Source organism: Entelurus aequoreus, linkage group LG09 (genome assembly GCF_033978785.1).
Source record: "Entelurus aequoreus isolate RoL-2023_Sb linkage group LG09, RoL_Eaeq_v1.1, whole genome shotgun sequence".
Classification (NCBI taxonomy): domain Eukaryota; kingdom Metazoa; phylum Chordata; class Actinopteri; order Syngnathiformes; family Syngnathidae; genus Entelurus; species Entelurus aequoreus.
In genome coordinates this window covers 34,553,564-34,581,172 of record NC_084739.1, presented here as the reverse complement: position 1 = coordinate 34,581,172, position 27,609 = coordinate 34,553,564, and the positions used below count along the sequence as shown (strand labels likewise).

Below are 27,609 nucleotides of genomic sequence, written 5' to 3'. Positions count from 1 at the left end.
GCTGCTTCTCCTCATCGCCTATCTTTCTTCATCCCACTATCCTCCATCTCCCATGTCAGTTGGAGATGAATCCCCTCCCCGATCTGTCTCTGTCTCCTGGCTAACTGACCATGAAGGGGCCAGTATCTGGCAATGCTCAAGCCTTTATCAAGTGTTTCCTTGACCAACACTGCTAATGATATCAGCAAACACACACGTCTATTGTTATCACAAAATTGGAAGGGTGGCAGCGGTTGGAGGCCAACTCCTGAGGAACTTCCCCATGTGGTCTAAGCAGAGAAGAAAAAAAGAAACCATCAGCCTTTAAGACATACCTTGAAGATGCCGACTTTTGTAGTGGTCCTTTGGTTTGGTTGGGTGGGCCCTGGCGTTGCCGTCACATTTTGGCTGCTCATACCTTAAACACAGGAAATAGTTTAGGTCAATGTCATGTGATTGACCAAAGACAGAATTTACACACATCTAACTTGATGGGAGTGATATGAAGACAGTAGGGGTCACAGAGAGAAATTTAGAGGGAGACAGGGAGCGTGGGACACAAAAAAGCTTTAAAAGCTTCCCTTGGAGAGCCAGAGCCCCTCTCTTGCTCCTCTACAAGGGGGCCAAAAGTTGGTCTGGGACAAGTCAAGAGAAAGGGGAAAATCCACAATTCTATGTGTGCGCTAATGTACTCGCTGGCACTATGCCTGGATCCTTGTCATTCTGATAGCAAGCCTGTGTACCAGTACCAGTCGTACCAGTACACCACACAGCCACCCTGACCCTTGACTTGTCGCTTACCAGGAAAACTTGGTTTACATATCAGTCAGATTCCTTTCAGTCTTCTCTGTGAAGTTCCAGTTAACATGCCCTAGCTCGAATGTACTATAACTTCTGGACTATTAGACGCTATCTATTTTCTCATGCCTTGAATCCTTCGCTTTGTACAATGCTGCAGATAGTTTATGGATTTTTCAGAGTTTACAAGATTCCCATGCCGCCAATAAATTTAGCCTTTTTATATTAGGCCCAAAAATTTGACAGAAAGGTCACGGTGGACCAATTAAATTGTTCTCATTAAATCAAGCGCACTCACACAATCATTCAGTCAGCCATTTAGCGCGTTATGCACTCATCCTTATCAAAGGGAAGACACGACGGAATGCACAAGACACAGCCCCAAAGCCAAAGAAGATTGACCCAGCCGTGTAAAAAAGAAAAAGAGCCACTGCATGGAACCGAAACTACTACCACTAACGGACCGAAGAAGACGACTTCAGCGGTTTCAGCGTGCAGGAGGAGGAGAAGGACAAAGACCGCTTAACAGTAAGCTTCTATATGTCTGGTTACAGGCACAGATTTTTTTGTTAAATTTGTGAATGAACACAAGTGCCTGTGTAAATATTTATTATTTTAATGTGTACACCTGTGGTCAATATCGAGTATATACAAGATCAAGTCTGTCCAAAAATTAGGAGGGTGCGGCTTATATTTGGGTGCGGCTTATATTTGGGTGCGCTCTATAACCTCCAAAACACTAAGGGCAGAGTTCTCGTTTAGCTGTGTGGGTGTCTTAAAGATGAGAACGCTACATGTAACATGCAATAGACTGTAATGACTTGCTTTGAGTAACTTTCCGCAACGCAGTCAGCCGAATAAGCAAAAACATTGCACCTCAAAACGAACTAAGGAATAGCCTATTAGAAATTAGTCAGGGCTTGAAAAATATGAATTTTTTAACAGTCAGTTAAAACGGCATTTTGTCATTGCTCCAGGATAAAAATGTTAAAGTGCATTTGTGACGGGCCATTGTTATCCTTCTTTTATTGCCACTATCTTATTTCTTATATATGACATTCCTGCTATTGGAACCGTAATTTCCCTTAGGACACACACCAAGGAGCAATAAAGTTTTATCTAATCTAATTTAATCCATAATGCCATTATTGAACCATCGACTGCAGTCAGAGTAAAACTTTGTATAGTCTGACTGGCTTGTCCACATGGACAAAACCTCCCCACAGATTATCACTTTTTTGCTAGAAGTTTGGTATTTAATGTCTAGATATCTGCACTCAAACCGAGTGCCGTTCTAGCTCGTTCTTGCTTGATGTTGCTTTATATCTCACAAATACAATAGTACAGCACTGTGGAACCTCACAAATGTAACACAATCTGTGCAGTGAAACTGGTTGACTTCCAAGTTGGGTCAAATAAAATAATACATTTGCTAATAGGAAGTTATGCAAAGGTGGCTTAATAAATCTTTATTTACGTTACAAACAATCTTAACTGTGGCAACTTGAACATCCATCCATCCATCCATCCATTTTTTACCGCTTGTCCCTCTTGGGGTCATCGCAGGGCCAAAAAAATAGATAGACAACATTCACACTCACATTCACACACTAGGGTCAATTTAGTGTTGCCAATCAAGCAATCCCCAGGTGCATGTCTTTGGAGGTAGGAGGAAGCTGGAGTACCTTCAGGGAACCCATGCAGTCACAGGGAGAACATGCAGACTCCACATAGAAAGACACCGAGCCCAGGGATCGAACCAAGGACCTTCATATTGTGAGTCACACATGTACTACCTGATGTGGGATCTGAGCCGAGGATGTCGTTGTGGCTTGTGCAGCCCTTTGAGACACTCGTGATTCATCAAAGTAAACATTGATGATGATTGATTGATACTAACCCCCATCTATAGAGATTCTTGGCAGACATATAAAGAAGAGTAATGGACAGTGCCAATGGGCCAAAAAGTTATTGTCTTTGTAGTCTTTTATGGTTTCAGTTATTTTATTATATAGCTATAATTTCAGTTTTGTATTCTTCATATTGTACAGCACTGTTTAATTAATGGTTGTATAGTAATTGTCATACTTTTCCTCTTTGACATCATTGGTACCGAAAAAAACACATTTGTATGCATAATGATGGCTTAGAATTTGTTAAACATTTGAGGTATTTATTTTCATAACTCTCTGGTTGGAGCTACAATCATACAATTTCTGGGACATTTGACTTTGGAGGTTCCATGGTATATGTCTGCATTTGTATTCAGAAAATGACTCTAGCTGGGTCAAGTAGTCGGTTGGCGAATGATCACTAATCTGATGAAAGGATTATTGTATGTTTTCCGCTCAGAACAAGGCAGTATTTGGAAATCAAAGTAAACCCAACATGAGCTACATTCAGTTTATGATCGAGGTAGTCTGCCCTACCTGGTGGAGGTGCCAGGTATAGGTCGTCCTGTGTCTACCAGGACACACCAACAGTAGCCGGTGGAGGGGTGGCACTGGACTGGCTTGTACAGTCCACCTTGGGCACAGTCGGGAACAAATACAGCATCGTTCTTGTGCTGCCTTGCTTCCTCTTGAGCAGACTGTTGTTCTTGGTCACAGGATGAGGCTGGGAAGGGAGAATACAGAGGCATTTGGAGGTGTTTGATAGTTACAATAAATACACACACATATATATATATATAATATATTATAATATAAATTGATGACAAGTGCAAAAGAGATGCAGACCAACCTATTCAAATGAGGTTTTTGCATGTACTATCATTTGTGCCAAAGGAGACACTCATTTCTCTCCATCATTGTATGCTTCAATGGTCCAACCTGTGCTGTTTTGTTATGTAGTGGAATATGCAGCACACACCACCTGAGGCAGTACTGGATAGTTTTACGCTCTGGGCGAACCGTTCCCCACAGCACCCTAAAACGTCCAATCTAAAACTTGACTTTTACAGTCTTCTTTGATGCAAAATCAACAGTTACATTGTCATACAAAAGTTGTTGTGCAACTGTACGATTGATGCTGATGATGGCATGTCCAGAAAAACGCTTTTGTGATATCGTGGACATCAGTACGTTTTAATAAGCTTCACTGATTCGCTGGTCAGTCAACTGGAGTCGCGTGAGTCACGTAGATGACTGCACAGACTTTTTTTTCCCCCCTTTTTTACGTAACAGTCTAGAAAACTGGCATGGTTTCTTTTGTGCCCTCGCATAGATTGAGCCCTGGACGGTTGTCCACATTGCACATAGCAAAAACCAGCCCTGCACACCACCTTTTCTGGCCAACAAACTGTAAAAGTGCGAACAAAACTTATTTTTCAGGTCCGGTGTGATGATGTGTCTGCAATGATCGAGAAATGCATGAAAATGCATGTTGTAATAAGGGCTGTTCGAATAGGAGATATGTTAAAAATGTATTGCCGAAAAAAAGCAGACACCAAAATTAATTATTTGAATTTTTTTTAATCAGTCCCTTTTGTCATGCAGCAGTATACAAATATAAATTGATATTGCTGAATAGACAATGTGTATCGTTTTTTATTTATGATAGTCCAAATATGTTGACCTACGTACATAGAACAGAGGATTTTCCTTGTAGTGTCTGTCTTTGAAGCTATCTGCGCATAACTGTGTTAGTTAGCACAAACATTTTAAAGGCCTACTTTATTTAAACGGGGATAGCAGATCCATTCTATGTGTCATACTTGATCATTTCGCGATATTCCCATATTTTTGCTGAAAGGATTTAGTAGAGAACATCGACGATAAAGTTCGCAACTTTTGGTCGCTGATAAAAAAAGCCTTGCCTGTACCGGAAGTAGCGTGACGTCACAGGTTGAAGGGCTCCTCACATTTCCCCATTGTTTGCACCAGCAGCGAGAGCGATTCGGACCGAGAAAGCGACAATTACCCCATTAATTTGAGCGAGGATGAAAGATTTGTGGATGAGGTACGTGAGAGTGAAGGACTAGAGTGCAGTGCAGGATGTATCTTTTTTCGCTCTGACCGTAACTTAGGTACAAGGGCTCATTGGATTCCACACTTTCTCCTTTTTCTATTGTGGATCACGGATTTGTGTTTTAAAGCACCTCGGATACTATATCCTCTTGAAAATGAGAGTCGAGAACGCGAAATGGACATTCACAGTGACTTTTATCTCCACGACAATACATTGGTGAAGCACTTTAGCTACAGAGCTAACGTGAAAGCATCGTGCTTAAATGCAGATAGAAACAAAAGAAATAAGCCCCTGACTGGAAGGATAGACAGAAGATCAACAATACTACTATCAGGAGACACCGAACCAAACACTGGACCTGTAACTACACGGTTAATGCTGTGCCGCCTGTCGAAGCCTAGCAATGCTGTTGCTAACGACGCCATTGAAGCTAACTTAGCTACGGGACCTCGTCAGAGCTATGATAAAAACATTAGCGCTCCAACTACGCCAGCCCTCATCTGCTCATCAACATCCGTGCTCACCTGCGTTCCAGCGATCGACGGCGCGACGAACGACTTCACCCGATCATCGATTAGGTCGGCGGCTAGCGTCGGATAGCGCGTCTGCTATCCAAGTCAAAGTCCTCCTGGTTGTGTTGCTGCAGCCGGCCGCTAATACACCGATCCCACCTACAGCTTTCAGTTTGAATCCTGAATTATCCATAAAAGCTTAATGTTACATAGCTTTTTAGTTGAAATGCTAGTATTGTGGTAAGATCCTATGAAAAGATGTGGAGGATGAGTACCCAGAGACAGGGTGAGTAGACTGCTATATCAGCCCCCCTGTGGCACTGTTTACGGACATTAATGGGCTAAAGACACATGAGCGCAGCACCCTATGCTGCAAGTTAAGTAAATATTTAAAAACTCTGTGGATGTATGTGACAGTGAGAGAAACAGACAAGACACCTATAAAAACATTTTTCCATCGGGCCTTCACCTTCACACGCTAAGGCACATCAACACACTACTGCAGGGTACTGTAAAGCGGCTTCTCTATGTTTACATGGTCACAATTCCCAGAGAAAATGCAATGCTTCTGTGTTTTATCTGTCTGGCCGGAGGAAAAAGGTGGGCTTTTTAGCAAAGCCTCAGCAGGATCTAGTCTTGTGTGTGTGTGTGAGATTTTAGAATTTAATTTAATGCAAGCTGATCTTTTTGCTGCTTCCCTCAAGGATCGGAAGCTCCTTCAGGATTAGGGATATCCCTTTTTCTTTGTTTACTTTCATGAGAAGTCTTTAGACACAAAAAAGAGAGTGAATGAAATGCTTCCCTGCGTTTCTTAACAGACTCTCCTCGCTCCGGTTCCTTTAGTTGGACTTTCTTTGTTGGAGACGGTTTTCATTGTTTCCCTACTCCAATACCCCGAAGAACAGATGTTAATAAAAACCATTATTGCTGTGTTTTTCATGCTTTTTTTTTATTGCTTCCAAATTATGATAATGGGATTCATGCACAAATGCACTCATGCATGCTGGCTTTTTTAGCTCGAGGGTAAAAGAACAACGTTTTATGCAATCCAAAACATATTTCCCCAAAGAGCCATAAGGTAATCGATCTGTGTGGTGAGATCAACATGCATAAGAATAGGATTGATCATGTGTTTGTGCCATGTGCTGATAATTACAGATCATCTGCAACAAAAAGAACCACAGAGACTCAGATCCTCAATGTACTCCAACATCAAGATGTTCTGTACTGAAGAGCAGCCACAAACCATGATTGCTCTCAAAAGTCATCAGGGAAACACAGAGAATGCTTTGAGATGAGTTCTCAAACACCCAAATCGCTGTCATTTAGAAAAGAGGACTCTTGGAAACTCACATGGTGCTCTGGTTCTATTGTTCTGTCGGCTGCGGACCTGCTCCGTCCACAGAGTGGGGTACTGGGAAATGATGTCTGAAAGAAATCACCATGACAGCTTTATTAGCATCAAATGAAAACCCGCTCATATATCATTGAAGCCAAATGTGGATGTTCCAAAACTCACAAACTTTAAATATCACATCACATCACATCACGGTTGCCGCATCTCAAATTACATAAAAAAAACCCTGCATTTGACAGTTAAGGGTGGAAAAGGAAAAATTGTGTAGGTAAACAATGGACTAGGGCTGTGAATGTCATTAGGCCTTCAGATTATAACAGTGATTTCCGACAACCGGTTCGGGGACCGGTACAGGTCCGTGACACATTTGCTACCGGGCCGCACAGAAACATTAATGAATTCATAAACTACCGCATTTTCTCCGATTTTTAGTGGTCTTGTGGTTAGAGTGTCCGCCCTGAGATTGGTAGGTCATGAGTTCAAACCGCAGCCGAGTCATACCAAAGACTATAAAAATGGGACCCATTACCTCCCTGCTTGACACTCAGCATCAAGGGTTGGAATGGGGGGTTAAATCACCAAAATGATTCCGGGGCGCGGCCACCGCTGCTGCTCACTGCTCCCCTCACCTCCCAGGGGGTGATCAAGGGTGATGGGTCAAATGCAGAGGATAATTTCGCCTCACCTAGTGTGTGTGTGACAATCATTGGTACTTTAACTTTTAACTTTGGCCTGTCCCACTAAACACACCAATAAGCTTGTTAATAGATGTATATTACAACTCATTTGTTCTAGTACATGGGACAATGCACATTAATGGACATATAAAATGTTAATGTGCCAGATTGTAGCCAAAGGCTAATCTTTCATGCTAATTCTTTTTATGTTTTTATCTGCCACACGTAGAAAGTCGGTCGGTGAAAATAATGCATTTTTAATCCGGTCCCTGGTGGAAAAAAGGTTGTGGAAGCATGGATTATAATACTAAAAATGACTTTTTTCTGATGACAACGACTTCCAATGTAACTTTGTGCATGTTTGCAAATGTTACATAATAGATAGACATAGTTCTTCTGCTACTAATAACATGCTGTTGTATTCAAGATAGGGATGGGTAACTTTCACATTTGAATCAATACGGTACCAATTTCTAATACCTGGAATCCGCATCTGTACTCATCTCTATCCATTTTCATTTGCATTTTTGTGTGTTTCTGGGGTATTAAAGGTAATTTGTTTAATAATTATTCATCTTTTTTACTGAACATTAAGCACTGAGCTAATAATGATAATTGTCCTGTCCAATTGTTATAACTTGTTTTATTATACTTCTGATTCTCATTTGAGTGTATTCATTTCCGTTGGTCCAAAATGTGTTGCAATAGTCAGAAAGTAGTCTTAAAAGTTGAATGTGCCCAGTCTTGTTTTTGAGCATGTTTATACTGTAAGTATTGTATTTATTGCACACCAGCTGTTTGATTGTAACATGCATCTTCATTCTACGGTAGTTTTGATTTCCAATTTTGGAGGTGTTGACATCACCATGTAAAATTACTAATGCTAGTAAGTCGCATCTACAGGATATAGCATATTCAATATAAATTAGCATTGAGCCTGCTTGAAAAGTGCGGCCTTACTCCTGATCACTTTCTATCAGAAATGCTTGCTTTGTTTGCATGGAAAATTGCAACATTTACAGTATATTGGGACAATCTGCTATGAATACACCTGCACGTCACGTCATGTGCAACCCAGATTTCGAAAATTGGTACCTGTTGGATTTTATATCAATCGTACTTGGTGGTACCGATGGAATTTGTTCCATACCTGTAAAAGTACCAAATTTGGTACCCAGCCCTAGTTCAAGTGTCAAAAATGATGATAGCAATAAGAACAGCATTATTTTCCTTTTTTTCCCCACTAATCACTAAGCCTGGGCCGCTTCAAATTATTGAACGATAAATGAAAATGAACTCGATAACTTTGTTGGCATCGATCCATTACTTTGTCCTTTTGTGTTTGTTTTCTTCATCTGTTGCTGTCAATCAGGGTGGACGAGGGGTCACTCTGTGCATCGCTCTAAGCACTTACCACGTTCATTTAATAAGCGGAATTAAATGAGCGCAGTGAACCCTCTTGTCTTCCATCCGCAATCTTTGTCTCGGTGGGCGGAGGTGTGACCGCTAGCTTACCCACAGGATACACTGACAGAGCCCGGCTAGTTGCGACTCACTAGAGAGAAGTGCCGCAATGTAACAAAAATGTGTAGCAAAAAGATTATTTCAAATCCAAATGTCCCTGTGTGGTATTATTTCAGCTTCTAACCAAATAATCAACAAGGACATCAAAGCCAAAATGCCAAATTATTTGGAAAGTGATGTAAACAAACAAACAAAACAACAACAAAACAAATCACCAAGTAGGGAAAAAAGTGGCACTTCAAGGAGTTCAATAATTATTGAAGTTCAATTTTTGCTAACCGATATTAAAATAGCCATTTTATCTATATCTGTGTTTACTTACCTAAGATAGTTATAATGTATTGACCTTACAATTACAAAGTAAGAAAAAAAAGTTTATTGTGTTCTAAAATGTTTAAATTTGCATTATTACTATCGCATATTAAGATTACATTAGTGCTTAATTTGGTCTCCAAATAATGTTGACAATAACATTGTTTGTCTGCAATAATTTGTGGGACAATATATCCCACAAATTATCGATCCAGGTCTACTACTGACTACCCGATCAAGTAATAATTTTTTGAGTACAGAAAAGCTAAGAGATTAGACTAATGACATCGTCTCAAAGTTTAAATCAGTGGTTCTTAACCTGGGTTCGATCGAACCCTAGGGGTTCAGTGAGTTGGCCTCAGGGGTTCGGCGGAGCCTCTGCCGTGGAGGTCAAGACACACCCGACTCATCGTGTAAATAAAAACTTCTCCCTATCGGCGTATTATGATTACCCCCCAAACGATGTTCTCTCTAATTTTCCATCTGATTTGCATGTGTGTAATTTGTTGTGAGTTCATGCACTGTGTTGGTTTTGTTCTTTGAACAAGGTGATGTTCATGCACGGTTAATTTCGTGCACCAGTAAAAAAAACATACAACTTTGTCTTGAATTTTTTAAAAAATACATTTTATTTTTCACTAAAGAAGGGTTCGGTGAATGCGCATATGAAACTGGTGGGGTTCGGTACCTCCAACAAGGTTAAGAACCACTGGTTTGAATACTATCTTGTAATATAAACTATTTTTCTATTGATCTTATAATATATATCCTCAGAAGAACCAGCGTCCTCTGCAGTGGACATTTGATGATATGCATAAAAGGGCTCTTTTGTAACTCAAAAGAAATATCCACTGCGGAAGATTTTGGCTCTCAGAAGGATTCAGTATAGTGCTGTGTTTCATATTCACTCCTTGTCACATCTGTTTACTCAAAAAAGAGTGTAACAGTCTATAACATAAAGGCAACTGAGATTGATGGTGGTAGCAACACAAACAAATTATTAATATTGACTTTTTCGATTTATATTTTATTAGGTTGTTTATCCAGTACAGTGGTACCTCAAACTACGAGCACATTGCGTTCCACGACCAAGCTCCTAAATGGTATTGAAAAAGCAGATGTTCCTAGTTAGACTATCTCCCACAATCAGTGTTGTGGTAGAGATGACCGACCCCCTGGACACCCAGAGCAGCTTCAGGCATGTGCATTAAGCCAAGGTGTGGGCGCAGGAGCAAGCCTCCGCACTAGGAGATGTCAGCTGGAAGGCTGTGGAAGCTGGACCGATGCCAAAGGTTTGGCTTCCAATGGTTAGAAAACAAAGTTATTATTATGTGAGCTGTGTGCTTGGTATTTTTATGTATTTGTATCTATTTATCTATGTTCTTATGTTTTTATGTGTTATTATGAATTTGCACTAAATTAGTTTTGTTTACAATATCGTTGTACTATGTACAATGACAATAAAGATATATTCTATTCTATTCTAATGCTAGCAAGTAAGACCGGAAGTTTCCTTGCGGCGTTCATTGTGGCATTTGCTACGCCATTTAGCGCCTCGGAGGCTCGTAACTCAAATTATGCTCGCAATTTAAAGCATAAAAAAAATACTTGTAAGTTAAAGGGTCTGTTTTCAACATTTACACAGATGGCTAGACGGAGCTACATTTCCAATGTATTTTACATTGCCCTCTCATGGCTTCTCCTTGCTAATGACGTAATTACATACGTATGTAACACATGCACGCGCATTACCATTGAGTGTTGTTAGCTTATAATAGCAATTTGGATAGCTAGCGTTAGCTATCATTGAATGTACAGTACAGGCCAAAAGTTTGGACACACCTTCTCATTCAATGAGTTTTCTTTATTTCCATGACTATTTACATTGTAGATTGTCACTGAAGGCATCAAAACTATGAATGAACACATGTGGAGTTATGTACTTAACAAAAAAAAGGTGAAATAACTGAAAACATGTTTTGTATTATAGTTTTTTCAAAATAGCCACCCTTTGCTCTGATTACTGCTTTGCACACTCTTGGCATTCTCTCAATGAGCTTCAAGAGGTAGTCACCTGAAATGGTTTTCACTTCACAGGTGTCATAGTTTTGATACCTTCAGTGACAATCTGCAATGCAAATAGTCATGAAAATAAATAAAACGCATTGAAATGAGAAAGGGGGTCCAAACTTTTGTCCTGTACTGTATTATCTATCATAACAACAACATGACTGCAAATTGTTCGTCTCTTGGACTGCTTTTGTATGTGTGCACACGCTCCCTGCGCATACGTGTTGATGAGACCAACTGAGTGACCGCTGTACACACCAATCACATACCAATACATTTTTATTGCATAAACTTTGTCATTGTGAAAAATATCTAACATTTTTTAATTGTCAACAAATTGGGTTCTGTTAAACCATTGTTTGTAACATAAGCTTATTATATTTTTTTGCTTCTAAAAATGTTACTGTAAGGAAGTTGCAAACAGCACCTTTGAGGTACTCGTAAGTTGAGTACCACTGTATTTCTATTTCCATTCATGTGTGATGTTTTTTTCTTTTCGTTGACACTTATAAAAGTATGGTCAATAGATTCAGTAGATAGTAGATGGCTCACCTTCTTCATCTGTAGGTGGTTGTGGATCCACCACTAGGCCCGTTTCATCTGCATTCAGAATGGAGAATATTTGCAAAGAGACTACAATTACAAGAGTAAACTAGACACACAAGTCACATAACTGTGAGATTTGCACATTGCCCGGCCGAGAAGGATGTAAGCAGAAACAGAAGTGAAAGACAAGAGTGTGTATGTTGGATGCAGATTTAAAAAAAGTGTTTAGAAAGATAGTGGTCATGTACTCCTATGGCTTCACCAAACAGAGATCAGTGTGCTATTAGGGATGCATGTCCTTCTTATTCCAAGCATGCGTCAAGGTGGAAGAGACAAAAGCATCCAAGAAGTCAGAGACGAATCCAGCTCAGTGTTTGTTTGGTGACTGTTTGTTTGATTTGTGGTAAAGGGGAGACAAGGACAGACGTTTGGAGTCGCTGAGGGTGAAGCCAAGGCCATAGGTGTGGTTAACCTCACTGTGGGTCACTCATTCTGCTAGAGCAAAACTCTGTTAGTGCAAATCAAACGAGTGGCTCCATAAACAAGGATCAAATTCTTTCTTTAAACAATGCATTCTTCATTGCAATAAATAGGCTGCCCTTCCTCTTCTTGTTGAAAGAAAATTTTCAGACGTAGTGTTTTTACCCCGCTCACTTAAGGGATGGAAATGCCATCTAAAAAAATCCTGTTTATGATTTGAATTTATGACCAACCACTAATGATCCATCTTTACTTTGCGGCCTTTTACATTATTACAACACCTCCTTTAGCATCTGCCAGGAAACCCCTGTGCTATTTGTGGTTAGATTTACTGCTGATTGCCAGCCATCAGCTGCATGTGTTTCCAGCATGGGAATGAATCTGTCAAGTTAAGCACCACAGAAGGCTTTATGGTAAAGCATTTTGTGTTTTAATGGCACTTCATTGCCTCGACAGACATCATCCAATAATTTTGATGCTGATGGGCTTTTTCAGGATCAAAGTATTGATGCAGTTACTGCTATTTAAAGGCCTACTGAAATGATTTTTTTTTATTTAAACGGGGATAGCAGATGCATTCTGTGTCATACTTGATCATTTCGCGATATTGCCATATTTTTGCTGAAAGGATTCAGTATAGAACAACGATGATAAAGTTCGCAACTTTTGGTCGCTGATAAAAAAAAGCCTTGCCTATACCGGAAGTAGCGTGACGTCACAGTAGGAAGGATTCCTCACAATTCCCCGTTGTTTACAATGGAGCGAGAGAGATTCGGACCGAGAAAGGGACGATTACCCCATTAATTTGAGCGAGGATGAAAGATTCGTGGATGAAGAACAATAGAGTGAAAAACTAGAGAGGCGGTGCAGGGTGTATCTTTTTTCGCTCTGACCGTAACTTAGGTACAAGGTCTCATTGGATTCCACACACTCTCCTTTTTCTATTGCGATCACGGATTTGTATTTTAAACCACCTCGGATATTATATCCTCTTGAAAATGAGAGTCGAGAACGCGAAATGGACATTCACAGTGACTTTTATCTCCACGACAATACATCAGCGAAGCTCTTTAGCTACTGAGCTAACGTGATAGCATCTGGCTCAAATGCAGATAGAAACAAAATAAATAAATCCCTGACTGGAAGGTTAGACAGAAGATCAACAATACTATTAAACCATGGACATGTAACTACACGGTTAATAACTCTCAGCCTGGCAAAGCTTAACAATGCTGTTGCTAACGACGCTGAAGCTAACTTAGCAACTTAGCAACCGGACCTCACAGAGCTATGATAAAAACATTAGCGCTCCACCTACGCCAGCCAGCCCTCATCTGCTCATCAACACCCGTGCTCACCTGCGTTCCAGCGATCGACGGCGCGACGAAGGACTTCACCCGATCACAGATGTCTGCTATCCAAGTAAGTCCTCTTTGTTGTGTTGCTACAGCCAGCCGCTAATACACAGATCCCACCTACAACTTTCTTCTTTGCAATCTCCATTGTTCATTAAACAAATTGCAAAAGATTCACCAACACAGATGTCCAGAATACTGTGGAATTGTTCGATGAAAACAGAGCAGTTTGTATGGTGACACATTGGGTACGAATACTTCCGTTGCCGTTATGACGTCACGCGCATACGTCATCATACATAGACGTTTCCAACCGGAAGTTTAGCGGGAAATTTAAAATTGCATTTTATAAGTTAACCCGGCCGTATTGGCATGTGTTGCAATGTTAAGATTTCATCATTGATATATAAACTATCAGACTGCGTGGTCGGTAGTAGTGGGTTTCAGTAGGCCTTTAAGTGTTTACACACCACACATATTTACAGTTTATGCAACTTTTTCACACCATGCTGATTAAACAAACTCCAATGTCACCTCTTCTTTTAAAGCAGGGGTGTCAAACGTACGGCCCGTGGGCCGATGAGATTGCCAAGTATAAAAATGAGCTGAACATTTTGAATGAAATAAACTGCTGTTCTAAATGTGTCTACTAGATGTCGCAATAGCTATTCTTTGTATTTTTGTAGATTATGCTACATATGTAAAAACAAATAAACCACATGATGTTAGTGCACCAGTCAAGGAAAATGAGCAAACTACATAAATAGCATCCTGTAATTTGATTTTGATATTTTTTTATCTTGATAGATTGAACATTAACACCAATGAGTTGACTGGTGAACATTATCACATCATTTATTCAGAAAGTATAAATAATGACAAATAACGGTAGAATACTTTTAACCGCAACATGTAAGTGTAAAAAACTCCAACAACATTATGATGTGTACACTTTCAGAATGTGCTTGTTCAATCTGAAGTTGACTTTATTTTTAAGTTATCGTGCCGTAGTTTTACCAGTCCAGTAAAACCAACCCCCAGTACCTCTGTTTTAAAGTGTGCATTCCAGCTTGATCTAAATATAATGACCAATCTGAGATCCAGAGACTCAAGAGAGAATATGATAATAATGCATGCAACCATAATAAACACATAATAAATCCAGTAACCAACTGTAAACTCCCAAATTCTACATTTTTCCAAATACTTCAGTTTGTTGTTTCAAGTCGTAAAAATTGAGAGCAACATATCTTGGAAGAGAGCTGGAGGGGAAACCTGTGGTTGCTGGAGAAGTGCAGATGTTGAAAGTTAAATAAGGGTGATGAATAACGTGTCAACATTTCTTTGTATCTGTTGGAGCTGAAAATGCAAAGTGATACAATCAGAGAAGTATTTATAACTCATCCGTTAAGGCCGTTGAAATGGTTGCTTAACACATCGGCTCTTGAAAGCCGCTGCAGCTCCTCGTGGTGTACACAAGAAGTCGTCATCACATTTATCTTAAAACATTTCACTCAGTAAAAGATGCATTTTATAACAGCCTGTAGGCTTTATGTCAGAGTGACAAAATAGTGACAAGCCGTAACAGGCGACCTGAGCCACACAAAACAGGCCAACACGTGTACCGAGACGCCAGCATATCCTCCTGACAAACAGGGTCCTCTGCGGTAGATATTTTGTTTTGGGTCTATTTTATTTTGTCACTCTATTTTCTTTTGTCAGAGTTACCCAATTCTGGGAAAAAAATCACTCTCTTATTGGACACCGGTTCTCAGGAGGTTAGGGATAGGGTTAGGTGTATGTCGAGCGGCCAATTTTCATGTAAAAGTATGTGATCGCTATTGCCAAATAAGGCCTTTTATTGCCGATCACAATCATTGATCCCTTCTTGGTGACACTGTATTTATTTTTAGACCCTTGGCTAAAAAGCAGGTAGCAGCTTATTATGTGTCAGTGTGGAGCCACTCTTCCAAGCTAATAATAATCCCCTCCAATACATTATAAACTGCATTTCTTAGTATCATCAAGGGAAACTTCGCTTTTTTAATTTTGCCAATCATTTGCAATCTTTATGTGAGACAAGCCCAAATGTATTTTATTTTTTATGTATATTCTAACGCGTAAATAAACGGTAGCAAAAGTCAGCTAACAATAGAGGTAATGGGGGTCATTGTGTCAATAAAACCGCTCTAAAAACCTCCAACAACATTTTATATAGAGACTGTAAGTATATATGTAATGTGGTAACAGGCACATTATTAAGAACATGCAATATTTACATATATGGGTCATTTTAAGCATACAACAAAGCATTAATTTCACAGACGTATCACAACGTTCGCTATTTCCTTCAACATCAACACTGCTACTCATGGCAGACATCATGAGAGTCAACAACAACTACTTTGGGACAAATTATGTTCAACAACCTTATATTTTTTAGCCTAAATATACGGACGATGAGCTACAAGTTTTAGAAGCTGAGTGATAAGCAGATCCAGCAAGTAGCACTATTGCTAGGGGCTAAACAAGAAATAGAAAATATGAACATAATAAAACAATCACTAACTGTATAATGTTGGCTCTCACTGGGATGCCGACTGATGGGATGTTTACATCTTCCCATTTAGATGAAGAATTACTCATAATGCTCACACAAGAAAAAACTGCGTCTTTCGTGTCAATCTTGTCATCTTCAAGTCTAAGTTGAATGTCAAGTTGACTAACTTCACGGTTTATGGCAACAACCTTCTACTATACAAGTGAGAGGTATGATGTATAATCGAGCACAAACTTTTACCAACTCAAAGGCGATGCAGCAGCTCACTGGCTCAGTATGCATAAGCTAGTTACCATATTTTTCAGACTATAAGTGCACTTAAAATCATTTAATTTCCTCTGATTAATTCTGGTTGTGCTCACCGACCTTGAAGCAATTTTATTTGGTACATGGTGTAATGATAAGTGTGACCAGTGGATTGGCATTCACACATAAAAGATACGTGTGGACTGCAGGTTGACGCCTGTTTAATAAATGACGCTAAACAGTACCTGTAAGCAAATAACACCAAATCGTTGATGCTTCATTGAGAATATAGAATATAGACGCTCAAAAATATGTCAACATGTTTTAGTACGACATTGGTAAGCTATAAGGCCGCACCGCTTGATGGAACGTGGAGCATTACGGCTACCGTAGTCGGACATACTGAAATGGTGCCTATTATGAGACATATTATCTAGTGTTTTGTTTCGCAATATTATGCAAAACCAACTTTTCTTACCTAATGGTACCTGCTGATGTGTATTTGGGACCTGATTAAGTCCCAAAAATGTTTGCGTGTCCGCCATTGTAGTCCGCGCTGTAGTCCATAAGTTCCTTCTTTTTCTCTATCCTCTTGTTGTGGGGCATTCATCCTCCACTGATGCCATTTTCTAATACAAAGTAGTGTACAGTTCTAACATATATCTGTCAGTAGACTCACTATGAAAGCGCTAAAAACCACCGGTACAACAAAGATGACAGGGAGAAGACACAGTAAAAGTGGAGGCACATAAATAACACAACTTTTCAGTAATCTATGCAACATTTTGACCAAATAACTACCATTACATGTTATGTAGACCACAAGGTAGTGTTTTAAATGTATTAAAAAAAACATTATATTACCCCTTTATAACCCCTTTTGTATGTACAGTACACACCTGAATAATGCCCCTTATAATCCAGTGCGCCCTATGGGCCAACAAATGCTGTATCTTTCCGTGCCGCTAAAAGTAGTTCCTCTGCGTTAGCATATATAATAACAATATTGCTAATACTTAGTTAATATTCAGGTCACGACATGTAAATGAAGTATTGTTGATGGTTTTTGAATGTTTTAAGAGGGCTTAATGGGCGCAACAGACGCAATGGACTCAATGACGTAATGACTCCGATTAGCATCATTAAAGCCACATTGTACTTTCCGTATATTAAGAATTAGAATGCATAAAAAATACATATGTGATCTTGTTTTACATAAGGATTGTGAATGATAGGCAACATTCCCCAAAAAGTGCAAAAAAAAGTGCAGTTCCCACTTAAGTACCATTATCATGTAGCACTATCACTGGAGGATGAAGCTAAACATGTTACACAACGAGAGCAAGCCTGTAGCATGCATGCTATTACTAAACTGCTAAGCAAGCTTTAAACAACACCAAGAAATAAGTGCTTAGTAAACTTTGAAAAGCGTTGATGGAACTGCGTGACAGCAGAACGTAAGCAGTTATCAACAAGAAATTAACAAATAGATTGAAAAAATTCTAGAGAGGATAACATAAAACAATTGTTGGTGTGTCAGTATACAGCACGTTTAAGGTGGGCGGATTGATTCATAAATGTTGTCGATACCAAGGGTTGCATCATTATATGATTAATACCAAAGTGATTAAATTGATATTTTAATTTTTTCATATCTTTTTTTGTTTACAAACTCAGGGAATCATTCCCCAAAGACAGGAAGACTTTGAAGGCAAAAACCAAAGGATTTAAATGAGTAGACAGCAGTTTTTGCTTTAGTTTAGTTATTGTGTACTATTGACTTTGTTTTGCTTAAACACTTGTATGAAATAAAAGTGTAATAAAATAAAATAAGCAACACGTTTAAATAGTGTGTTGATATTGTTAACATTCAATAGCACTCACCATAAATACATTTATAAAAATTACAGTTAATACTTGTGATCAGTATTGGTATCAGTCAATCACGCTCATTGATGATCACTGTCGCAATCTCCAGCATAAAACCCTGGTCGGAAAAATCAATCAACAATTTGACATGATTGTTTCTTAAATTGACTTCTCACCTTTTCCTGGCTCCCGTGTGGTCGCTCTCTCTTGTTTTGATCCTGAAAAGCAGGAAAACTTCTAAATTAATGAAATAGGTTTCAGTTCGAAACACATTTTTAAACTTGATGAATAATATATTTGGAATATATTAGGAATATAGCAGTGCTGTCTAAATGAACACATAAATATGGAACAATCCATACTTATTGGTGTTACTCTGATTAAGTATTGTAACGCAATTAACCCATGTTCAGTACAGAATGACTCAAAATCCTTGAAACATCTCTGGCAACATATCAGTTTGTCTAAGAAATGTTAGTAATGCACATATGCAAATGTTCATTTGATCCGGTAGTGGCAGGTTAAGTCCATTAGAAAGACGTTGGCTCTATCAATGCTAATTTTGAGTACCGTACAAAAAAAAGGGTCAGCCGAATCTGTCAGTCTTGACTCTCTTTGCTCATGCAAAATTAATCACCATTAATTAGAAATTAAGGATATTCAGTCAACATTAATGTACAGCAACGATGAGATTGATCTAATCAAATATTTTAACAGTTCAACAGCACAAGTACACATACTAGACATAATTATAATATATGACGTGGTTCTCGTTTTACAGCGTTCCTTGTTACAACGTTTTGCGGTTATAAATGCACTTAAATTATTAATACTGTACAAAAAAAAAACGAGAGGTGCAAAATTTCAAAAGAAAAGTTAGAAGGTATTTGATTTCCTACCGACGTATATGTCCAGCTGTTCTCATTATTGCAGCTAAATAAGATCCTTTGTATTTTCTCCCCTTCTTTTGACGTCGACAAACAGTCGAGGGAATAAGAGTTATTTTTGTGACCACAGCATTATCTGAAGCTACATGACGGGTGTAGTATTGTAGTACACCGGACCCTTGATTTACGAGCCATTCATTGTACAAGCTTTTCAATATACGAACCAAAGGCCTAATAAAAGTATGCTTTGGTGTACGAACCTTGTCTCGTTGTATGAACATTTCAGCCACACATTTTGTGTCTGCAGCGCAGGCATTTTGTGCCCGGCAGCACATCCATTGTTAGCAGGCTGATCGATCTGCAGTGCTCACTGTACATTAATTCAGCACAGTGATACTGTCAGCTACTATGCTACTTTTTGTGTTTTTTAAGTGTTTTTTAGCCTTTTTACAATTTAATTTTTTACAACAATGGACAAGCGATGTATGATTTTAAACATTCAGGAAGTATCCACAGCGTTGTCGAGACAGCCTTGCCCTCATGCCCCCTTTATCAACAAGATAAAGTGGATTTTATTTATTTGTTCCTAATCATTGTAGCGTTAAAGTTAAAGGCTTACTGAAACCCACTACTACCGACCACGCAGTCTGATAGTTTATATATCAATGATGGAATCTTAACATTGCAACACATGCCAATACGGCCGGGTTAGATTAGTAAAGTGCAATTTTAAATTCCACGCGAAATATTCTGCTGAAAACGTCTCAGTATGATGACGTTTGCGCGTGACATCACAGATTGTAGCGGACATATTGGGACACCATTGTGGCCAGCTATTAAGTAGTCTGTTTTCATCGCAAAATTCCACAGTATTCTGGACATCTGTGTTGGTGAATCTTTTGCAATTTGTTTAATGAACAATGAAGACAGCAAAGAAGAAAGCTGTAGGTGGGAAGCGGTGTATTAGCGGCCGGCTGCAGCAACACAACCAGGAGGACTTTGAGTTGGATAGCAGACGCGCTACCGTGAGTACGCAGCTTTGGCTTCCAAACATTTGATCGATTGCCCGTACGTGCGTGCCGCTATGTGCATGTCACGTACATAACTTTGGGGAAATATATGTGCTGTATGAACTTTACGGAGGTGAACGGTACTTTGGGCTGTGGGATTGAGTGCGTTGTGCGGGTGTTTGAGTTGTATTGGTGGGTTATATGGACGGGAGGGGGAGGAGTTTGTTATGCAGATTAATTTGTGGCATATTAAATATAAGCCTGGTTGTGTTGTGGCTAATAGAGTATATATATGTCTTGTGTTTATTTACTGTTTTAGTCATTCCCAGTTAAATATCAGGTTCCACCCGCCTCTCACAGCATCTTCCCTATCTGAATCGCTTCCACTGCCCTCTAATCCTTCACTCTCACTTTCCTCATCCACAAATCTTTCATCCTCGCTCAGATTAATGGGGTAATCGTCGCTTTCTCGGTCCGAATCGCTCTCGCTGCTGATGGCCATGATTGTAAACAATGTGCAGATGTGAGGCGCTCCACAACCTGTGACGTCACGCTACTTCCGGTACAGGCAAGGCTTTTTTATCTGCGACCAAAAGTTGCGAACTTTATCGTCGATGTTCTCTACGAAATCCTTTCAGCAAAAATATGGCAATATCGCGAAATGATCAAGTATGACACATAGAATGGACCTGCTATCCCTGTTTAAATAAGAAAATGTCATTTCAGTAGGCCTTTAAGGAGTGTTATGTTTTAAAACTGTGAGTGCATCAATTTGCACCACTGTGTGTGCGTGTCGGCGGGGAGGCTACAAATAAAGACAGTTCATACTTTTGTTGTTTTGGCTTTTTTAATCAAGGAATAGTTGATCCATCACCTTCTTGTTATGTTTGTCTGATTTACAGTACTGTAAATCACTTTATATTGAGTTTAAAGTGTACAAACTGTCACTAAAATATGGACTTGTATTAAGGCTGGAACCCATTATTCATGTTTACATTGTTTTATTGTGGAGAAATTTGCTTCAATATATGAACTTTTCTATTTAAGAACTAATTAAAGAAGAACTGCACTTTTAGTACAAGGTGTAACAATGGAGGTAATGGGATTCGCTCTATTCCGCCTATAAAATGCTTTAAAAAACATCCAAAAACATCTAACAACATTATATATAGAGGCTGTAAGAATATATCTAATGTAGTAACATGCACATTAATAACAAAATGTAATGAAATGTAATTTATGTATCTTGGGCACTTTAAGCATACAACGATGCATTAATTCCCCAGACGTATTACAGCGTTCGCTATATTCTTCAACAACAACGACAATACTAATCACGGCAGACTTCATGAAAGCCAACAATAATGACTTTGGAACAAATGATGATCCAGAACCCTATATTTTTGAGCCTGAATATATAGAGGATTATGTTTTAGAAGCTGAATGATAAGAAGATCCAGCAAGCACTATTGCTATTGCTAAAAAAAAAATACAAACTACGAACATAATAAAACAATCACCTACTGTACAATGTCTGCTCTCACTGGGATGTCGACTCATGGGACGTTTACTGTTAATCTTTCCACTTAGATGAAGAATTATTCATAATCCTAAGTAGGGCTTTTAATGGCATTATCGCTAATACTTAATATTTAGGTTACGACATGTAAATGGAGTATTGTTGGTGTTTTTTTAGAGGGCTTTATGGGTGCAATGAATGACTCCAATTAGCTGCACCCTTAACCATATATTACAAATTAGAATGCATACAAAATGTAAAACGTGTTCTTGTCCTACATAGAGACTATGAATGATAGGCAAACGTCCAATAACAAGTGCAGTTCCCCTTTAAGTTTGTAAATCAAGGTTCCACTGTATTGTAAGTAGTATTTTCCTATTTTTTTCAAATGTTGACAGGTATTGGTACACCTTGGTGAAAAGCATTGAAAACATATTATAATTTTTGAGCTAGTGGTATAACCATTAAATAAATATTGATTGTGAATGGCTTAATAGCTTTTCGCTATGTAATGTATATGGAGCACCACAGGTTAGGGGTCACACAGGCGATCATAACCTATACCACACAGATGAAGATTATGACATGAGAAAAGTTGCAAAGGCTGTGCCCACCTTGGCAGCGAGGCTTTTTATTGGCCACTGCTGAGCCACTGATAGGTCGGCCATTGGGGGTGACACACCAACAGTATCCAGTGTAGCTGTGACATTGAACCTGTAAGCAATTCAGTGCATGAAGCTTCAGTAATACAACAGGAATGAAACCTCCACAGCAGCCATTGCTCGTATCATAAAGTTTAAAAAAATAAAAAATAAAAATAAAAATAAACAAACTGGGGGTTACCTCACTATATGTGCCATCAGGGTTGCATACAGGCACAAAGACCTGAGGGAATAGCTTCTTGGCCTGCTGTTCGGTGTACTTCTTCTCTGCTACGCATCTGGACGTATCTAAGAAAAAAACACAAATCACTCCAATCATTACACATCTCACAGAAAAATGCTACGACCCACAGCTCCATTACTTTCCTATTTCGCACAGCTGCAAGCGCAGCATGTTCAAAAATGTCAAGTTGCTGAATATCATGGACGGTGATGATGATAATGATGATGAATTCAAATAAAACACAGAGGGTTGGAAGAAGGAGGAATACTATTTTGGAGACATTTCGGAAGCAGCAGATCAGATGCTTGTGTGGCTGGGAAAAGGACCAACACCCTCAGTCTTATTAGGTACACGCCAGGCTGGTGCCTGGTGGTAAAGCCATTACGAAACGAGATGTCTCGTGCTGCCTTCGTAGAACATTCCAGTCAATGGAGAAAAGGGCTGACGGCGCACAAGGAAAACCTAACCCTTCCTCTGCCTCTCACCATTTGACCACGCAGCCAATTCAACCTTTGTTGTCAATGGAAATGTGCTTCATCAGAATACTTTCACTGGTATTTTACAGTAACAATCTAGGCCAGCCATCACCAAATGTGAACCTTGGTCCGTAGCCGACAAAGTGACCGCAATGTAGTAATATTAATAATATAATAATGCTTGCAAATCGTTGTATACGATGATTGATTAATTAAAATGAGACAATGGAATTGTTTGTTTACCTACGGAGAAGTGATTGGGAACATGGCTTGACGCCGATATCCAAATATTTAAAAGTGAATGGATGACTCAATATATGTTTATTCTTCCAGTTCCAAAGTGTCTCATATGCTTTGAAACAGTATCGCTGATCAAAAGCAGGAATGTGAAGCACCATTATGAGTTGCAGATCCTTTGAGAAGAATCCACAGAAATCTAAGGTAAGTGCGTGAAAAACAGCAGCGCTTAGAGTCATGACACATTCACTTCGGGCCCTATTCTCCCATGCGCTTAAGTGAAAAAAGCTGTGCAATTTCACAGATTTTGCCCGCCACGCATTCTCCCCTTCTGAGGCTACAATAAGTACAGATGCCCCAGAAGGTTAAACATGATATTGCACTTGAATTTTGGTTGCAGTGTACACCACATATAAGAAAATTATACAAGAAACCAGAAAACTATTAAATCTATTTTGACCAATTCAATTGCGACACCTGGAGGCATCCATTGAGAAGAGGAAAAAAGGACCAGAATGCCACTCTGCATTAAATATTTAAAAATAAAAATTTAATGGAAGAAACGCAGAGAGCGACAACAGCGGAGGGGGACCACGCATATCGGACGTGCTTGACCATGCTGGAATTAACAGATGTTCAATACAATTTTAACTGGACAGTGATCATTGAACTACTGTATGTGATTATTTGATAGAAAAAATACATATAATGTAGCGTTTATCAATTGATTTGATAGATTTTTTTTACATTTAGTATCAAACTGTTTGTCTTGGGGGACCCTGCCTTCCCCTAGTAGGGTCTCCCAGGTCCTAAGTGAGGGATCAGACAAAGAGCAGCTCGAAGACCTCGATGAAAAAGAAAAACCAAGGACTCAGATTTCCGTCGTCCGGATGCGGGTGACCGGGGCCCCCCTCTGGTGCCAGGCCTGGAGATGGGGCACGATGGCGAGCGCCTGGTGGCCGGGCCCGTTCCAATGGGGCAACATGGGTCGCCCCTCCAATGGGCTCACCACTCATGGGAGGGGCCATAGAGGTCGGGTGCAGTGTGAGCTGGGCGGAGGCCGAAGGCAGGGCACTTGGTGGTCCGATCCTCGGCTACATAATATAGCTCTCGGGATGCGGAACGTCACCTCGCTGGGGGGGAAATAGCCTGAGCTGGTCCACAAGGTGGAGAAGTTCCGGCTTGATATAGTTGGACTCACTTCAACGCACAGCAAGGGCTCTGGGGCTGGACTCTCTTCCACTCTGGCGTTGCACAAGCTTTCTACCAATCACCACCTGGTGGTGAGTTGGCTCCGATGGTGGGGGAGGATGCCGGACAGACCTGGCAGGCCCAAACGCATTGTGAGGGTCTGCTGGGAACATCTAGCAGAGTCTCCTGTCAGAGAGAGTTCCTTAAGGCTCTGGATGCTGTGGGGCTGTCTTGGTTGACAAGACTCTGCAACATTGCGTGGACATCGGGGGCGGTACCTCTGGATTGGCAGACCGGGGTGGAGGTTCCTCTCTTTAAGAAGGGGAGCTGGAGGGTGTGTTCCAACTATCGTGGGATCACACTCCTCATCCTTCCCGGTAAGGTCTATTCAGGTGTACTGGAGAGGAGGCTACGCCCTACAGTTGAACCTCAGATTCAGGAGGACCAGTGTGGTTTTCATCCTGATTGTGGAACTGTCGACCAGCTCTATTCTCTTGGCAGGGTCCTTGAGGGTGCATGGAAGATTGCCCAACCAGTCTACATGTGCTTTGTGGACTAGGAGAAGACATTCGACCGTGTCCCTCGGGAAGTCCTGTGGGGAGTGCTCAGAGAATATGGGGTATTGGACTGTCTGATTGTGGCTGTTCGCTCCCAGTATGATCAGTGTCAGAGCTTGGTCCGCATTGCTGGAGGAGTAAGTCGGACCCGTTTTCAGTGAGGGTTAGACTCCGCAATGGCTGCCCTTTGTCACCGATTCTGTTCATAACTTTTATGGACAGAATTTCTAGGCGCAGTCAGAACGTTGAGGGGATCCGGTTTGGTGGCTGCAGGATTAGGTCTCTGCTTTTTGATTCAGCTTTCACTGGATCAGTTTGCAGCCGAGTGTGAAGCGACTGGGATGAGAATCAGCACCTCCAAGTCCAAGGTTCTTGCCCGGAAAAGGGTGGATAACCATCTTGGGTTGGGGAAGAGATCTTTCCCCAAGTGGAGGAGTTCAAGTACCTCACAGCCTTGTTCAATAATGCGGACACTGTATCGATCTGTTGTGGTAAAGAAGGAGCTGAGCCAAAAGGCAAAGCTTTCAATTTACCGGTCGATCTATGTTCCCATCCTCACCTATGGTCATGAGCTTTGGGTTATGACCGAAAGGACAAGATTATAGGTACAAGCGGCCGAAATGAGTTTCCTCCATCAGGTGGCGGGGCTCTCCCTTAGAGATAGTATGAGAAGCTCTGTCATCCGGGAGGAGCTCAAAGTAAAGCCGCTGCTACTCCACATCGAGAGGAGCCAGATGAGGTGGTTCGGGCATTTGGTCAGGATGCCACCCGGACGCTTCCTATGGGAGGTGTTTAGGGCACGTCCGACTGGTAGGAGGCCACGGGGAAGACCCAGGACACGTTGGGAAGACTATGTCTCCCGGCTGGCCTGGGAACGCCTCAAGATCCCCCGTGAGGAGCTGGACAAAGTGGCTGGGGAGAGGGAAGTCTGGGCTTCTCTGCTTAGGCTGCTGCCCCCGCAACCCGACCTCGGAGAAGCGGAAGAAAATCGATGGAGTATCAAACTGTCAGCTGTCGCCTCGCAAGCACACGCACACAAAAACAAACACCCACAAACGGCCCTTCCGACGCGTCACAGCTTCACAAACATGCACACTTAAAAGAAGTCTTGACATTAAAAATAACATCATAGTGGTAATAACAAGTGAAACAAAGTTTTATCTACGGCGCCACATCCAGGTCAGGAAGAAAACGCTGTTGAGCGTGCATTTACACACACACTACATTACCATGACAACACACATGGCAAGCACTGCCTGGATTGATTACGGCCTTTTCAAATGTAAAGTGTTGTCTTTTACATGGATTTCAATGACATTCACAACTGTCAGGAAAATTCCATATTCCATTATTTCACACAGCCAATAAGAAAGACATCTTGGCAAAGTTTTATCCCCCTTTCATTCAGCACTTCTGCCTAATTTATGTGTAGTGGCCGTGTCTGTAGGCTGGATGGGAGAATACGAATAAAAGCAAGGTGTGTAAATTCAAACGCGTAAAAAACACCTTAGCCCAACCAAGAAAATAATGCCCTGATGCACAGCGGCGTGCAAATGAGTGTTCACTCAGAATTTTATGTATTTTGAACAAACATTTGTAAAGTGACGGGAGAATCGTGAAGAAGTGCTTCTGCCGAGACTTACTTGAAGGTTAACAAAAAAAAGACTTGTGTGACATAAATCAAGCAAATCCCAATGTCAGCTTCCACAATAACAAGAAAATCAGAAACTTTAACAAAATATGTATTTTTACAGCTTGATGCAGTTATTCAGAGCTGCCTATGTATACTTACCCATAGGTAAGTGGATATATATATATATATATATATATATATATATATATATATATATATATATATATATATATATATATATATATATATATATATATATATATATATGTGTGTGTGTGTGTGTATTTGTTTGAATCGCAGAGAAGAACTGATGTATAATGCATCTTACATTATTGATAATGAAATAAACAATGTAGTCCTTTTTTATTTCAGTTCACTGTGTTCACTCAAAATGAATATTATTGAAACAGTATTTTATTACATTTGATATTCATATGCGCTAGTCTGTTTGATGTCATTTATGGCAATATGAAGTTCAGATATTTGCTGTCAGAATTTTTCACAAACTGACTTTTTTCCATTTTAATTGAAGACGCCTGTCTGACTTCAACACCATGCATGTCCAACATATGGTACAACCTCATTTGTAAAAAAAAACAAACAATCACCCTTAATGATATACTTCTGGCAAGATAAGTAGTGGTTACCATATTGTTTTAACCAAAACTTGACTCAAAATAGGTACCACATTCCTTCAGGGCCTTGAGGCAGTTGAACCATGTGACATTTTGCAGCCAATGAGTAAAGTAGTAGTAGCTAGAAAAGCACTCAAGACCTCCGGCAGGCCGTGCCTACCATTACTAAAAAAGTTGTGACTCTTCAAAATGTAGTCAATGGTTTCTATTCCCATTTCTGACATTTCCTGAAAGTTCAATCAAAATGTGATTTTGTAATTAAATTACCCTTGGACAAACCTATACAAGCCATAATGAGCAATAATCCAACAGACTGGCAGAGAAA

General features: G+C 40.1%; 1 protein-coding gene across 1 annotated transcript in view; it reads right to left on the bottom strand.

Moving 5' to 3' along the window:
• Positions 1-27,609, bottom strand: part of LOC133657373 (SPARC-related modular calcium-binding protein 2-like) — a 94,578-nt gene that overhangs the window by 29,359 nt on the left and 37,610 nt on the right. Inside the window, exons 3-9 of the mRNA XM_062058634.1 lie at positions 22,514-22,620; positions 22,285-22,384; positions 18,431-18,472; positions 11,751-11,798; positions 6,612-6,686; positions 3,207-3,393; positions 315-397 (exon numbers count right to left, since the gene is read on the bottom strand). Coding sequence (XP_061914618.1) covers positions 315-397; positions 3,207-3,393; positions 6,612-6,686; positions 11,751-11,798; positions 18,431-18,472; positions 22,285-22,384; positions 22,514-22,620 — 642 coding nt within the window. The remainder of the gene's footprint in view (positions 1-314; positions 398-3,206; positions 3,394-6,611; positions 6,687-11,750; positions 11,799-18,430; positions 18,473-22,284; positions 22,385-22,513; positions 22,621-27,609) is intronic.